Raw genomic sequence first — 17,742 nt, forward strand, 5'->3', positions numbered from 1 at the left:
TTTTTCGCTATTAGCCATATAAGCTGATGCGGGTTTGTAAATAAAAATCATTGTCAAAGCAAAATTCTTTTGAAAAAATAAAAAATAGGTTATTATTTATATGCATATCTTTTTACTTACTGTTGTTCTGAAGCTATTTTCTTGTGGCATTTTTATAATCAAGTATATTCAAATGGGAAATAAGCCACAATTTTACCTAAAAATGATTTTATTAACATTTCGACGCCCAAGTCGGGTGTCGTTGTCAAAATACCCAATAATACTAAATAAACAAAAATGTTGTTGCTTAGTAAAAATTTCTTCTAATAATTTATTTAATCTGACTCATTTATATCGGCAATTCAGACACGTATTATACATTTTAAAGTAGACGACTTTAAAATGATATTGCCAATATTGATGAGTTGCGTTCCTGGGACGACTTTACTAAAAGATAGTTCATTCGATTACATGAAACCAATCCCAACTCAAGAATATCCGCCACAAAAAATCATAGCATGTGATCTGTCTTTAAAAAGACAACCAAATGTAACGTTGGCACTGAAATTCTCGCGTTAGAGATTCCATAGTAAATCACGAGGGAAAACCAGGAAAAACCTCGTGATACTATCCCGACATCGTAAGTATTTGGGTTTACATTTAGTTTACTCTCAAAACTAATACCAAATTCTGACTTGATATTTTAAATTTTAAATAATACTAAAATACTAAATGTACTAACTCGATATGTTACTGATTTACTAATTGTGGTATTTTCTTTCTATTGACTTCCTCCTTTAATATGGGTAACCACATCCTACTGCATTCTACCGAGGAATTTGCGACACAATTGGTTTCATTTAGCATAATTAGAGCCGCTTCTTTGATTTTTTTTACTATCTGCTTCTTTTAGGACTATACTTGAATCTCTCCACTGAACTCTATGTTCATTATCCCATGCGTGTTGACATATTTGAGATCTATCAAATTCTCTATTTTTTATATAAGACTGATGTTCATTTACTCTAACGTCTAATGGTCTTGACGTTTCACCTATATAAAATTGTTCGCATTCACAAGGTATTTTATAAATACAATTCTTTGTTCTTTCTTGTTCACTGTTAGGTTTAGTTTTAGATAGAATAGATCTCAATGTGTTTGTTGTTTTGAATGTTGTTGATATGTTGAATTTATTTCCTATTGTTTTAAGTTTCTCGGATAGTCCTTTTACATATGGTGATATGGTATTGATATTTTCCTCGTATTATTTCTTGTGAATGTTGTAGGATCCCGTTCTAAGTTGTTCGGTTCCATTAGATCCAATCTTGACAATTCCTTATTTATAAACGATATGGGATAATCATTTTTTAATAAAATAGATGTTAACAATTGTTTTTCTTCTAAAAATGAATTTTCGTTAGAACAAGTAATTTTGGCTCTATCATATAAGGATTTAATGATTCCCTTTTTAACGTTGATGTTATGATTTGATTTGTAATTGAGATATCTGTTGGTGTTTTTTTTTTAATTTTTACTAAGCAACAACATTTTTGTTTATTTAGTATTATTTGGTATTTTGACAACGACACCCGACTTGGGCGTCGAAACGTTAATAAAATCATTTTTAGGTAAAATAGTGGCTTATTTCCCATTTGAATATACTTGATTTTTACTTACTGTTAAAATAGTTACGGGTAAGATCGCAGAAGATTGCCCATTGTAGATTTTAAACGAACCATCATCTACTCGATACCACTGATTATCTTCTGAGCCAGGGAAATTTACAGTCACCGATCTTGCTCCTTTTTCCATCACAGGCCTTGCTAATATATTGGAACCTACGCAACAAAAACGTGCAAATCAATAAATCTAACCGATTCTTAGAAAACCATTTCTTTACTTACCCAATAATATATGATAGTCCTGGTCGACGCTGCCGGGATAGTCGTAGAAAATTGGTCTCACCACTGGATCTCCTGTTCTGGTGTGCTCGTAAAACAGGGTATACCACACCGGTATATGCTTGTATCTCAGTCTGAGGGCATTTCTGATAACATCCTGGACTTCTGTGGAGTATATGTAGGGTTCCCTTCTATCCGTGTTATTTTCTGCGTGACCTCTATAGAAAGGCAACCAGACACCTGCCTATAAAAACATTAAAAAAGTTATATCTAAAATTTGAATTTTCTTCAAATATTATCAACATAAATTCTGTATACAGCCAGTGGCACGCCAGCACGTGTTAGCGCCTGTGTGCAAATCATTTAATGGCGTCCAAAAATACGCATTTTTTTAAGTTAACCAAACAAAAATAACTAAAAATTCTCATATATGCAACGGGAAAATAAACTAAGTTAAAACAATTAAGTAAAAATAAATATTTGGTGTAACAATATAAATAACTAGAGATATGTGTTGAAGTGAATAAAAGATAAGATGCTTGAATTTTAAATCCAACCGCCCTAACATACGCGGGTTTAATCTTCAATGCAAATTTTTATTTTTTTATTTTTTTTATACATTTTATGATTGTAGGTATATTTATATATTTTTTCAGAAAATACGTATTTAGTTAAAATTTTTGCCAACAATTATTGTTCAGAAATCATTTGTGGCATTTTTCAATGTGTTTGTGTGTGTTTTATTATTTTATTCTTTTATTTTTTTTTATTTTTGGTATTGTTTTAATAAAAATTTTTGGAAACTAGTAAATATTAAAATTAGTATAATATTTAAATAAAATATAAATAAACTATTTAAAGTATATTAATTTGGTTGAAATCACATACCTAATAGAAGTATAACTTCTTACTTGCGTACAAAGTCCACACACATTCTTTTTTTTACATTTTACTAAATACTTGATTCTATACCAGAAATCTAGTTGACATTATATATTTATTTACCTGATACCATCTTTGGACTAGCTCCGTCTCAGGATTGTGGAAAAATCCACCGACGTCAGCTCCGCAAAATACCAAGCCCATAATATTAGATAAGATACATTCTGAATAACTGACTTGCAAGAAAGGCCAATCGGCCGTATTGTCTCCAGTCCACATTGCTGTATATCTTTGACTTCCAGCGAAGTGAGATCTGGTCAAGATAAATGGACGTTTGGTACCATTGTCCCTCTGCATCAGTCCTTGGTGTGTAGCCATGGTCTAAAAAGACAAAACTATAAACAAGAAATGTATTTAATTGGAATTAACAGCAATTTTAATTGACCATAGGTTGTTTTATTTTGTCGTTCTCGAAATAAAAAATTAAAATCAATGTACTATCAATTAAAATTGGGGTCAATTTCCTTTAAATATAGTAGATGACATGGAAATGACAAAAAAATAGTTTCAGAACTGTATGAAATACACTGAGCAGCAAAAATAACGCACCACCTTAAAAGTAGGACATTTTCGATCTCTCGTATTTCCTAAACCTGTTGTCCGATTTGAGTGATTTTTTTAGTATGTTATAGCATTATTCTTTAAGAATATCGATGTAGTAAAAGTGTTGCTGGACAGGTAAATGTCATTGTATACCGGGTGTAAAAATCATACTTTGTTTTTTCCTCAAAGTTCGGAACACCCTGTGGAATATTCTAGCTTGTATAAAATATTGAAATCAAAACTTAATTCTATCCTTAGGCTTTCTTAACATTTTGTTTTATGATTCATTCGCTTATGTTTGATGATACAAAAATTGGGTACGTTAACAACTAGCCATGTTTTTCGTCAATAAATCCACATTTTCTGCTTAGTTTAATTAACAAGCCTAAAGTTGGCTATGAGAGATTAACAATTTAATAGATGTCAAATTGTTAACAGTCAAAAAATGTCAAAGTTTCAATTAATCCGTAATTTTTTTTCTCTTTTGGTGGAAATGGAACGTGCAGGGCCCCCGTAACCAAGCGTGCAACGCGTGCGACGCACGCGGGCGCAACCCCAAATGGGCGCCAAACCGAAGGTTTGGCAAATAAGAAATATTAATTTTAAATGAGATAATTATCTTTTATACAATTTTAATTTCAATTTTTTCATGAACATCGAGAGAAATCTCAAAAATCAAATATTGTGTTAATACTGAAAAAATAATTAAAATTTTATTTTAGATTTGGTGTTAATAATTATTACTATTATTTTATATTTAAAATAATATATAATATCCGAATCGAATACCTATTTTGCATTATCCGTAAATGATTGAATTAATGTCTTCTAAAGTAAAAAATAATATTGGGTATGGACGGTATGGTGGATAGTTCCAATATTATTCAATAATTATGTACTGTAGCCCAGACTCCTGTCAAAAAAGCAAACAAGCCTAAGTTTGCGATATGTAGTATTAAACGATAATTCTAAAAAAAAGTTGAAATACAAGAGAGTTTTTTAGCTTTTTACCTAATATTTGACACTACAGGGGAAGGACTATTTAATTTTGTAGTTGAACCATTACAAAATTTAAATTTGAGGGCGCAAAATTTCGCGAAAATGTGTTTTAAATGCATTCATTTTTTTCGAATCCTGAGAAAAGTAATAAGTATTTTTGAAAAATTTAAACGCAGAATGAAAGATTACAATATTGCCGAGGGTCTAAAGTCCCTGAAAACTTCTATAATGTTTGTTTGAATAAGTTACAGGGCTGAAAAAAAAAGAGAAAATTTAGTATGATTTTTAATTTCAAATATCCCATAAAAAACTTTTTTGTTATTCTAAGGGACTTTCGACCCTCGGTAATAACGTAATGATTCATTCTGCGTTTAACTTTTTCAAAAATACTTATTACTTTTCTCAGGATTCGAAAAAAAATATTGCATTTAAAACACATTGTCGCGAAATTTTGCTCCTACGCCCTTAAGTATAAAAGACACGAGAGGTCAAGGGTATGATACAGGGTGCACACTGTCCACGCTGCACTCAAAGCCACCTTCTGACCGCCGACGAGGGACGCAGGTTCGCCTGTCGTTGTACAATGGTTTCTAGGGAGACTGGTCGAGAGCAAAGCACGGACAGTACACGTAAATGTCTATGGAACCAACAACAATCCATCAAACTTTCTTCTCTGTTGACTTCTTAGCCTTCTGGACACCACCGTCCGGCATAACCCAGGATCCAAGAACACCAGGACACGGCGCTTGCCCCAGTGTGTTTTTCGGACTGTTTGCTTTTGCTGCCAACACAATACATTCACCTCAAACCCTGAAGAGGACAAAATCCTAAACGGGGAAGCACATTGAACGCATTTCTTCTAATCATTATCTAGACAAGCAAATCAAACAATGTGGCTGGCTGAAGGGTATGATAACGGTGCCAATATGCGTATATAATAAGGGTAGAATTTTACGTATGTTTCTCTTTCTCCACAAATAGGAGTATTATAAAATTCATGTTCCTGAATTAAATCTAAAATCTAAATTTTTTTTTTATCTAAAACCTCTAAAAGTGATACAAAATGGTCGAGTAGAATAAAAACTATAAAGCTATTCAAATTTCATATAATTAAAGTTTGTGAGAATCTTATAGATATAGCAGATAATGATATCTTTAACATAGAAAATAGATAGTATTAGAATAATGATCAAGTACTAAGTTCGTTAAATAGTAGATTTGACATAATGCCTGGTTATGATAATGTTTTTGGTTTTTTAGTGATATTTTTACATTAAGTGACGATGTACTTTGAAAAACGGTCTTTCTCTTCAACAAAACCTAACTGATCCAGTAAAAACGGAGGCGGATATTGGTGCAACTGATTTATTTAGTGAGATAAACGCTTTAAAAATTATTTTCATTACTTGACTCATCAAATCCTCTTAGTAATCTTCAACAGATATTTGAAAATATCTAACTTCATCTTTACCAAATATCACTATTTCATTAAGAATTCTTTTCACTTTAACTGTGTCTGTTGCTTCTGTGAGGGATCATTTTCAAAATTAAAGTTAATCAAAATTATTTTAAGGTCTACTGTGGTAGAGGAAAGATCATCTGGGTTGACAATATTAGGTATACAGTGCTCTTCAGATAAAACTATCCACCAAATAACTTTGGAACCACTCATTTTAAGAAAAAACACCAAAACACGTCAAATAATAATTGAAGCGGGAGACATTATGTCATATTTAAGCTTGCCGGGAAAGGCACCCTCAGGTATCATCCGTTATTTTTTATATATATTTATATTTTATATTTAAATTACTACCCCCTTTTTTATTTCATATTTGGATTCTCCTCTTTGTACTGATTTCAAAAATGTATAGCACTTGATGCTTAAAGTGATTAGTTTATGAGAAAAATAAATACAAAAGTAAGAAAACTGGATTGAATAAAAATTATTGTTTTAACAATTTTATAACATTTAGGTTGAAAATTTCACTACCAAAAATTTTAACAATATTTATTCAAAAATTTTAACAAAAATTATTCAAGCTTTGAAAAGTCATTTTGAATAATTATTGTTAAAATTTTTGGTAGTGAAATGTTCATTCTAAATGTTTGTATGTAATAAAATTTTTTAAAAAATAATTTTTTTTTAATCCAGTTTTGTTGCTTTTGTATTTATTTTTCTCATAAACTAATCACTTGTAAGCATCAAGTGTTATACATTTTTGAAATCAGTACAAAGAGGAGAATTCAAATATAAAATAAAAAAGGGGGTAGTAATTTAAAAAAATTAAGGTATGATACGGGGGGTGAGAGCGTGCCTTTCCCGGCAAGCTTAAATATGGCATAATATCTCCCCCTTCAAGTATTATTTGACGTGTTTTTGCGTTTTTTTTTAAATCAGTGCTTCAAAAATTATTTAAGGTGGATAGTTTTATCTGAAGAGCACGTACACATAGCAAGAGCTCGTCAAAAATAAAAAATTATAGATTTATTTTATAAGTGGATGTAGTATATTTAAAGGCGCTAAAATATGTGCGCACGCGGGCGCCGCTCGGCCTTGCGGGGGCCCTGGGAACGTGCTACAAGGAATTTGACCCGTGATGAGTGTGTTCAAGCAAAAGAAATACATATATGTACTTTTATAATGCAAAAAACCTTCTATGCATAGCATGGTAGCTAAGTCCTTCGCTGTGTAAGGGCACTGCTTGAACCCACTCACCACGGGTAAAACTTCTTTGTAGTACGTTCCATTTCCACCAAACAAGAAAAAAATTACGAACATAATTAAAACTTTAAACAATAAATCAACTAATTTTCACAACACATTCTACAGTTAGATACATTCTACGAAGTCATGTACTGTGCTTTTGAAATTTTTGTGCAAAAAAAATGATGTCAACAAAAAAGTTTCCAAAATGGTTCTCGCCAGAACTAAAAAAAATAATAATTGAAAAAAAGTTATCACATTTAAAATTTAAAGTTAGTTCCTCTCTAAATGATTATAATGCATTCTCGAGCCTTAGAAGTAAATGTAAAGCTCTAACAAAAACTTGTCATAATAACTTTATAGAAAAAACTGAGAATGCCATTCATAGTAACATTAAATCGTTTTGGTCATTCATAAATTCTAAACGAACGAGGATGGGTTTACCAAATGAAATGTCTTTGAACAGTATCACTTATACAACTCCCAGTGATATTGCAAATGCATTTGCATTATATTTCTCATCAGTTTATTCTGAGAAAGCAATCGGTAAACGTATTTTACCTCCCACCACCAATATAACGATTAATTCCTGTAATATTACAATATCTCAAGTATATGAAAAAATTATGACGTTAGATGTGAACAGAGGTCCTGGTTCTGACAAAAGACCTCCGATAGTCTTAAGAAATGCAGTTTTATTTTGGCAAGACCATTGTGGAAAATTTTTAATTCGTCTTTGTATACTGGTTACTTTCCGGATCCTTGGAAATTAAGTTTTTTAACGCCAATACATAAAGCTGGTAGTAGATCCGACATTACAAATCGACATTACAAATTACAGACCAATTTCTATACTAAGTACTATTCCTAAGTTATTTGAAAGCTTAGTGTCCAGGATTGTCTATCTCAGGAGGTAGTTGTCAGTTCTGGTCTCCCTCAGGGTTCACATCTGGGTCCGCTATTATTTATTATATTTATAAATGATATTGCAGATATAAACTGTGATAAGCTTTTGTTTGCGGATGATTTAAAAATCTTTTCGAAAATATCTAGTCCTGACGATTCTGAAAATCTGCAATATTAATTAAATAAAATACAGGATTGGTGGAAAGAAAATGAAATGGAGCTAAATGTCAAAAAGTGCCATAAAATTAGTTTTTATCAAGGTAGAACGTATATTCCGTTTGAATATAAAGTTGATAACACACCACTAGATTGTGTTGATACAATAAGAGATCTTGGAATACTGTTTGACAAATCGCTAAAATTCGCAGATCATATCGATTCTATTATTTCAAAGGCATTACAGATGCTTGGCTTCATGAAACGAAACTGCTATGATTTTAAAAGTCCCAATACCCTAAAATTGTTATACTGTTCTCTTGTTAGACCTCACTTGTAATACTGTTGTAGTGTTTGGTCACCTTACTATTACGTTTACGCAGAAAGAATTGAAAAAGTTCAAAATAAATTCCTTAGATTTTTGGGATTTAAAATTAGAGCTATTAATGGGAGTAACAGGTTTTACAGTTATGACGAAATTAGAGCATTTATAAATATCAACACCCTGGAAGAACGTCGTTATCACCATGATTTGAAAATTCTGTATAGTTTGTTAAATGATACAGCAAATAGTCATTATTTATTGTCTAAGGTTGGTTTTAAAGTTCCTTCATATAGTACCCGAAATGCAGTTGAAACCACTTTTCATGTACCATTTCATCGATGTAATTATGGCCTCAATGAACCTATAACTAGAATGTTACGTCTAGCAAATCAAAATACTAAGAGGCTTAATTTTAGTTCCACACCTAACCAATTTATACGCGACTTGCAACAAATTAATATTGCCTCTTAATTGTTTTGTCTTGTCCACCTTTACCAGTCTGTTTCTAATTTGTTCTGTATGTAATTTATTTCTTTTAACTATTATATTTTATGTGTTATATATATGACTTATATTTGGTATACTAAATTGTTTCAAAATTTGGAGAAAATTGTAACTGTATTGGGTTTGTCCCGTGGAAATAAAAAAACAAAACAAAACAAAACAAACCAGACACTTTTTGACTGTTAACAATTGGCATCTATCAAATTGTTAATTTATCATAGGCATTTTAGGCTTGTTTATTAAACTAAGCAGAAAATGAGGATTTATCGATAAAAAACGTGACTAGTTGTTAACGTACCTAACCATTTTATTATCCAACATAAGTGAATGAATCTAAAAACAGAATGTTAAGAAAGCCTAAGGCTATAATTGAGTTTTAATTTCAATATTTTCTAGAATCTTCCACAGGGTGCTCCGAACTTTGAGAAAAAACCCAGTATGATTGTTACACCCGGTATACAATGGCATTTACATGTCCAGCAACAATATTACTACATCGATATTCTTAAAGAACAAAGCTATAATATACTAAAAAAAATCACTAAGATCGGACAACAGGTTTAAGAAATTCGAGACATCAAAAATGTCCCATTTTTAAGGTGGTGCGTTAATTTTGCTGTTTAGTGTATACGCCTGTTTAATAACAACTTATTTAAAGCCTCCTAACAGCTCACCTGAAGAAAACCGTAAATATTGTGAATATCTCTATGGGGAACATTTCCATGGTGTAAAACATCAAAAGGCAACGTTTTTTCCAGCTCATCGTCGAATACTGATGGCTCGTTCATGTCGTTCCATACTCCAGCAAGAACGGGAGTTGATTTTTTAAATTTCTCGTAGCTGTACCAACTGGCGTAGTAGTCTCGAGCTTCTGGGTCCAGGAAATCAATATAGCTGGATAAACCTGGCCAACAATCACCTAAAAATATGAACCAGAGAATAAAAAATACTCTGAAAATACCGAGGATACTTTCGATATTCCAAATATTCAGAGAAAAAAAATAGGAAAAACATCATTGAAACTCCCAATAATCCAAATCTTAAATAATTCATGCAGCTAAATTTGATGTGGTTCAAACCAAAAACCGAATATGTATAGAGTTTTTATTCACACCATCTTCTATTGAGCTCGAAACAGAAGTGGAAGATCAAGATCTTCACGTGCCTTGCCCGTTCCGAACGTTGGCAACTAACATGGCTATTCTGACTTTGTTTACGGCTGATCTGAATAGTTCGGCAGATGACAGTCCGAACCATTGTCGGAAGCTTTGGAGCCACTAGTATCTCGTCCTTCCTGGACCTCTTCTGTTGTCTATTTTCCCTTGGATAATTAGCTGAAGTATTACATATTTACTTTGCCTCATAATAGTGTACACGATAGACAGACGACGTCAGAAGGATTGCTTGAAATTGGTTGCATGATGCCCAAGACCGACAGAACTGGAAGAAATTAAGTGAGGCCTATATTCAACTTTGGATGCAGAAAGCTGGATGATGACGATGATGTGCTTCATAACGTGACCCAAGTTTTTTTTTTATTTATTAAACACCAATAAGATGCTTAAGAACATTACAATCTGATCAAATAATGTGATCAATGAGCAACTTATTTCTAACCCAAATTACTACTAAAAACTTAAGACTAAGGACAAACTCAATAGTACCCCTAATGTTAACTTGTACCATCACTTGCACCGTGCACTATTTTTCACTTAACTAACTCGAAGGGTTTCTTCCTCTTGAGTCTTCTAGGAAAATCTGTGTTGTAGAGGAGATGGATGGCCTCAACATTGACGTGTTGAAGAAGTCGTTGTTCGTGACTCTTGGCAAATTTTTCTATGGTTTTGTTAACAGTATCCATGTCTAGGTCCCTATTCCTAGAGGTCACTGTTCCTATAGTACCATGGAGCGTTGACAATATTCCTTAGTACTTTGTTTTGGAATCGTTGAATGATGTTTAAATTAGTATTACTAGCGCAGCCCCATAGCTGGATGCCATATGTCCATATAGGTTTTATAATCTGTTTATACAAAAGTATTTTATTGTAGATCGAGAGAGTGGATTGTCTTTCCAATAGCCAATACATTTTTTATACTTCATGTTAAGCTGTTCTCATTTCTTTTTAACATGGGCCCTCCAGCGTAGCCTAGCGTCTAGTGTAATACCCAAATATTTTGCGGTATCAACGTATGGTATCTGAGTATTATTGACGTTAACAGGAATGTATTGTTTTTTCTTGTTTTTAAAATTTATATGCACTGACTTAATTTCGTTTAATTTAATTCGCCAGCGTTTAGTCCACTTGTTAAGTCTGTTAATAGAGATTTGTTGTTTTCTTGCTGCTTCTTCATGGTCTTCACCTACGGCTAAAACGGCAGTGTCATCAGCAAAGGTAGCTATTGTGTTATGATCTACTTCAGGGATGTCACTAGTGTATAATAGGTATAGGACTGGTCCTATCACACTACCTTGTGGTACACCTGCGTTGATTTTCTTTAGTTCCGAGTAGGCTTCTTCTTGCTTAACCCTAAAAATTCTCTCTGATATATAAGATTCCAATAATTCTGTGTATGGTCTTGGCAAAATCCTGCGTGCCATACCTTATCAAAAACTTGCGCCACGTCGAGGAAGACAGCGGAGCAAACTTTCTTTTATTCCAGCACAGCGACCTCTCTATTATATCCGTTATTCTATGGACTTGGTCGATAGTTGAATGACTTTCTTGAAACCCAAACTGGTGTGATGGAATTAGAGCCTAAGCATATATAAGAGGTTTCAACCTTTTCAGCAAAAGCTTCTCATACAGTTTTGAAATTACGGGTAGTAATGAAATCGGTCTGTACGATGATACTGTATTTGGCTGTTTTCCAGGTTTAAGGATCATTATGACCTCAGCCACTTTCCATATCTTGGGAATATATCTTAATCTGAACGAGACATTTATAAGATATGTCAGTTTTACTATGGCTTTTCTAGAAAGTTGTTTTAAGATTTCCCCAGTAATTAAGTCAAACCCAGGTGCTTTCCTGGGATTGATGTTTGATTTAATTTCGTCGGCCACTTCTTTTGGAGTGACTAGTTTAATTTCACCTTCTTCCTGTGTGACATTTTCCCATTGTAGTGTGTTATCACCTTCATTTGGCTGGAGCGTGACCCAAGTCTTCCAACTTTCTTTTCTTTATAGTTGTTCCTACCTCTATCTCCTTACATATCCGGCGTAGTACCTCCTCGTTGGTCACGTGCTCGGTCCAGCAAATACGTAATATACGTCGGTGGTCCCACATTTAGAAGACCTCTGCTTTCTTCATTAATGTTGCAGTCATTGTTCAAGCCTCCATTCTATATAACAAAACCGGAAATACATAACATTTGAGAAGTCGTATTTTGAGAGGTAGGGTGAGGCTGTTACAGGTAAAAATTTACTTCATGCTAGTGAACGACAACAGCATGCTTGAATAAAAGAATATGGAGAAATAAAAGTCAGAATTTACAAAACAGTCATAAGACCAATAATGACATACGCGGCAGAAACACGACCTAATAGAGAGAGAACAAAAGGAATGCTAGAAACGACAGAGGTGAAAACTCTTAGAAAAATCGTTAGTAAGACACTATGGGACAGAGCTAGAAGTACAGATATACGACGGAGATGCAAAATAGAAAACATCAAGAATTGGGTAAGAAAGAGAAGAGTAGAATGAAACGATCATATAAGCCGAATGAAAACAAATAGAGCAGTAAAGAAGACGGGAGGCGATCAAAGGGTTGATAAGGAGTCCTGGGGGTGGTTAAGGTTGTCGAAGCCTTGGCCACACAAAAAGCCTTGGGAGATGCTCACAGTATCAGGAGAAAAATCAACAAATCCTACTTCCACGTCCTTGTCGTGATTGCTGGGCAATGCATAGCGTACAATGGGTGTGCGTTATGTAGCAGACGGAAGAGGGTGAAAGGCGAATTTCCAGCGCCTGAAAAAATGGAATATCTCGGCTAAGGGAAAAAACCCTAACAGAAAATTCTAGCCCTCCAGGTTGGGGGTTGGGCGATGGGCTAACAACTCATTCCCGTAAAATACTAAAGTTGTTACAAATCCACGCGCTATGCCTCGGATCCAGGATGGAACTTACGGAAAACGAAACAGGCTACGGAAACGGACGATGATTTTCGGAACATGGAATATTCAAGGAATCTCTACAAAACATAATATTTTTGAAGAACTAAAAATGAATCGCATAGATATCTGCGCTCTGACAGAAACAAAAAAGAAAGGAACTGGAATGGAACAAAAGGAAAACTACATTCATATCTACAGCGGAGTGAAGAAGGAGAACAGAGCAAAGTCAGGAGTATCATTTGCAATACGCAAGAAATATAAGAAAAGTATAAAAGATTGGGAATACGTAAATGAACGAATTTTAAGAGTAGGTCTAAAACTCTATAACAGAGAATTAGAAATATTTGTTGTATATGCTCCTACCGATGATTCAAACCAGGATGTAAAAGATAAATTTGAGGAAAGCCTAGCGGACACCATCTCAAAAATCAGCAACCGAAAAGAGATTATCATGATGGGCGACTTCAATGCCAGAACTGGGTCAAAGATCAATGACGACATTGTGGGAAGATTTGGCGAAGAAACTGTTAACAACAACGGAACAAGACTTGTGGGACTATGTGAAGCGTATTCCTTACGGATAACGAATGGATTTTTTCAACACAGATCCATCCATAAATACACATGGACGCAGCCAACCCGACAATTGAAATCGATTATAGATTACGTCATCATGAAGCAGAAATCATCAATTGTGACGAAAGATGTACGAGTCTATAGAGGTGCAGAATGTGGAACTGACCACTTTTTACTCAGAGCAGATCTATACTTTCCATATATCTTGAACAACAAAATTGAAGAGACCCAGGAAGAGATTACAGAAGAACACCCGCCTCAGTACAAATACAACATCGACGCACTGAAAGATAATTCAATCTCCTTTCTTTTTAAATTAAGACTGAGCCAAAAGATAACCAATACACAGTTTAATACAAGAACAGCAGATGAAAAATATGATCGGCTAAAAAAGTGCTTACATGAAGCTGCATTCGAACCGTTAGGGGAAAAATCCTCAAATAACACTAATCACCCTTGGTTTACAGATTCTTTAAAAGAAAAGACGAGGGAAAAAAAAGAAGCATATCAAAAATGGCTCAGTACCAATTGCTCAGAAGACCGAAAAACCTACGCAAGAATAAGAATGGAAACAAAAAAAGAAGTGATTAAAACCAAAGAAAATATGTGGCTGAAGAAATGTGAAGAAATAGACACTCTTATGGGAGGAACAAAAAGCAGAGAAGCTTGGAGAACAATATCAAATACAAGACAAAACGTACAAGAAATATGCCAGATATCCCTTATAAGTGTAAACGAGTGGGAAACATACTTTAGAAACCTATTGCAAGAGAATAGACAGGAATATGTAAGGCAAACCATCATCGCCCCAAACAACCTGGAACAACTAGAAGATATAACTATTCGAGAACTAGAACTAACGTTAAGAGAAATGAAAAACAATAAAGCTCCTGGTCCCGGAGGTATTCCAATTGAACTCATTAAGCACAGCACGACACAGGCAAAAGAAATTTTAGTTGAAATATTCAACGGATGCCTTTCAGGCAATAGTGGCGTGCCCTCTGAGTGGAAAAACTCCATAACTACCCCTATATACAAAAAGGGTGGTAGAAAAAATTGTAATAATTACAGAGGCATTAGTGTGACTAGCTCAGTTGGAAGACTGTACGGACGAATAATAAAGAAACGGATAGAAAAGGAGTGGCAAGATTCCGAAGAACAAAGTGGATTTAGGACAGGTAGATCATGCACAGATAACATTTTCTGCATAAGGCAATTACTAGAAAAACGTTCTGCTAGAAATCTAGAAACTCACATGGTATTTGTAGACTTAAAAAAAGCATACGATACCGTTCCCAGAGGAAAAATGTTTGAGGTATTACAACAAACCACTTTAAATAGAAAATACATCCAAACAATAAAAGATCTCTATGCTAATGCAACAACAGCAATTAAAATTGGAACGAAACTTTCAAATACCTTTGAAACTTCGAAAGGCCTTTTGCAGGGATGCTGTCTGTCGCCCACTTTATTTAAAATTTACCTTACACATGTGTTAAAATATTGGACTAGGAAATGCCAAACAATGGGGATACCAGTAGGAGATTCTTATTTGTATACGTTGCTATTTGCTGACGACCAAGTTGTGATTTCTGCTGATAAAGATGACGCCAGTTACATGATTAGAAAATTGAAAGAGGAGTACCAAAAATGGGGTTTGGAAATGAGCATGGAGAAAACTGAATACCTTGTAGTCGGAGGTGATACTGAAGACTTAGAATTAGAAGGGGAATACATAAAAGGATGTGATGAATTTAAATATCTAGGTTCAATTTTTGACAAAAACTCCACATGCGATCAAGATATAGAATATCGAATAAGCCAAGGAAGAAAAGCTATAAAACAGCTAAATGGCATTTGGTGGAGTACAGGACTGCAAAATCAGACAAAGAAAAAAATCTACCAAACTATCGTGGAAGGAATTGTCCTGTACAACTCGGAAGTGTGGGAAGTAAAAGACCGACAAAATAAAAGACTTCAAGCTTTAGAAATGGACGCGCTTAGAAGAAGCTGCAGAATATCTAAACTGCAGCATATCCCAAACGAAGAAATAAAAGAAAGAATGGAAGTAGAAAAGGATATTATAGACAGAATAGAACAAAAAAGATTAATATGGTACGGGCATGTCCAGAGAATGGGACCAACAAGATGGCCCAAGAAAATGATCCAGTATGTACCACCCGAGAGAAGAAAAAGAGGCAGACCGAAGAGAACATGGATACAAGATGTAGAGAAAGCAATGAACAGTAGACAACTCAACGAGGAAGATATTCGTGACCGAAAAGCATGGCGAATAGGATGCGGGAAACGGCGAATGCTGTAGAACACCCGGTATATATATAAAGAAGACGGGAGACGGTTTCCCAATAGAAAACAATAAAACGACAACGGAAGAACATTGAAAAACAGAGAGCCATGTTTACACAAAAGAAAAAGAAGATGAAGATTCCTATACCTTTAAAATCTTCTCCGTTGGGCTTTTTAACGAAGTATTTTCCTTTCGCTCCAGTATACACTGGGTAGTCCTCATCAACTTTGATGTGAGGGTCCAAAATGACTACCAGTTTTTTGTTAGTACTGGACAAATTCCTCTGCAATTCTTCTGGATCAGAATAAGTCTCAGGATCCCACGTAAAGTATCTCTTGCCGTCGGTGTAGTCGATGTCCAACCAAATGGCATCCATCGGGAAATTGTTGGCGTTCATCTCGGCTACGACGAATTTGGTGTCTTCTTGGGTTTTGTAGGACCATCTGCATTGGTGGTACCCCAGAGTCCATAGCTGAAATAAATGATACAGTCAAGACAATTACCACAATGTGCGTCGAAAGCCGTAGGAACATATATAACAGTTTTGTATCTTACTTGAGGCATATGGGCTACACCTGTGAGCTTCGTGAACTGCCTGACGACGTTTTTGGGTTGATTTCCAAGCAAAATGAACAGATCTAAGGTACCGCTTTCTACCATAAAATAACTCCAGCCTGATGTAGATTCTTCGTCGTACCAAATGTCCACCCATTGTTCAGCTGCGTTGTGCAAAAAGATGCCAGACGTTTGGTTCTCACTAAAAGAATAGACAGAATAGTACTGAGATGCAACGTGCTAATAAATGTTTAATGAAACAAGCATGACTTACGAATGTCCATATACAACAGGAACAGATCCATATACCGCCATTGGAGAACCAACTTCATAATGATCATTATCTGCATTTCTATTCCTATAGGGGTCCATCAGTACCTTTCCGTCTACATCTCTTGTCGATGGAAGTTCTAGCTTGACTGGATGGTGATGCAAACCATAGAGTCTCTTGGCATTGATGAATTCCGTTGCAAATGCGAAGGAGTTGTCTTCCTAAAATAATTTATTATTGTAGTATGATGACGTTTAGTATTTCAAGTCTTAAAAGGGGGAAGCGTGGACGATGGCTAAAGGTAATGGCGAGAAAAAATAAGAAAAATTGTTGCATAAATTTATGAACAATGTTTCCTGTAAAAGCGTGTCCCGGATGTGTATGCAGAATTCATGTGCACGTATCAGAATTGGGAGCAGTACATCAGGTGATCCACTTTTCCATTTGTTATTCAACTTTGGTTTAGAGCACGCAGTTAGGAAGGCACAACCAGAACTAACAAGAGGCTTTGCTGCCCAAGAAACGAAGGTACTGTTAGATTTTGCAGACAATGTCGACACAATTGAGCAATCCACCGGAGATGCGAAAGAGGTTTTTACCCTCTTTGAAAGTGGGGTCAGCGAAATTGGTCTCAAGGTCAACGAAGATAAGACCAAGTATATGGTAGCTGCTAAACATCTAAGACCAAAAATTAGACAAAACATTTCGATAAATGAGGGCAATTACGAAGTTGTCAAAGAATTGAAATACTTGAGAGCATAGATAACAGCCGAAAACAGTTAATGAAAACGATGTAGCAAATAGTAGAATGAACGGTGAATCTCCTGGAGAATCTTTGGGCCTTGTAGAGGCCAGATAACAGCAGAGTGAAGACGAAAATATAACCAGGAACTCCAAGCACTATATGGAGACGAAAAATAGTACGGTATATTAAGGCAAATTGTTATAAGATTGGTAGGAC

At 34.7% G+C, this 17,742-nt stretch overlaps 1 protein-coding gene across 1 annotated transcript in view; it reads right to left on the bottom strand.

Annotated features, from left to right (window-relative positions):
- LOC114327813 (neutral alpha-glucosidase C) overlaps positions 1-17,742 on the bottom strand; it is a 44,679-nt gene that overhangs the window by 16,351 nt on the left and 10,586 nt on the right. The window contains exons 5-11 of the mRNA XM_050659612.1: positions 16,785-17,002; positions 16,511-16,712; positions 16,103-16,427; positions 9,634-9,878; positions 2,886-3,143; positions 1,884-2,124; positions 1,657-1,817 (exon numbers count right to left, since the gene is read on the bottom strand). Of these exons, the coding sequence (XP_050515569.1) occupies positions 1,657-1,817; positions 1,884-2,124; positions 2,886-3,143; positions 9,634-9,878; positions 16,103-16,427; positions 16,511-16,712; positions 16,785-17,002 (1,650 nt within the window). The remainder of the gene's footprint in view (positions 1-1,656; positions 1,818-1,883; positions 2,125-2,885; positions 3,144-9,633; positions 9,879-16,102; positions 16,428-16,510; positions 16,713-16,784; positions 17,003-17,742) is intronic.

Source organism: Diabrotica virgifera, chromosome 8 (assembly GCF_917563875.1).
Source record: "Diabrotica virgifera virgifera chromosome 8, PGI_DIABVI_V3a".
NCBI classification, from domain to species: Eukaryota; Metazoa; Arthropoda; class Insecta; order Coleoptera; family Chrysomelidae; genus Diabrotica; species Diabrotica virgifera.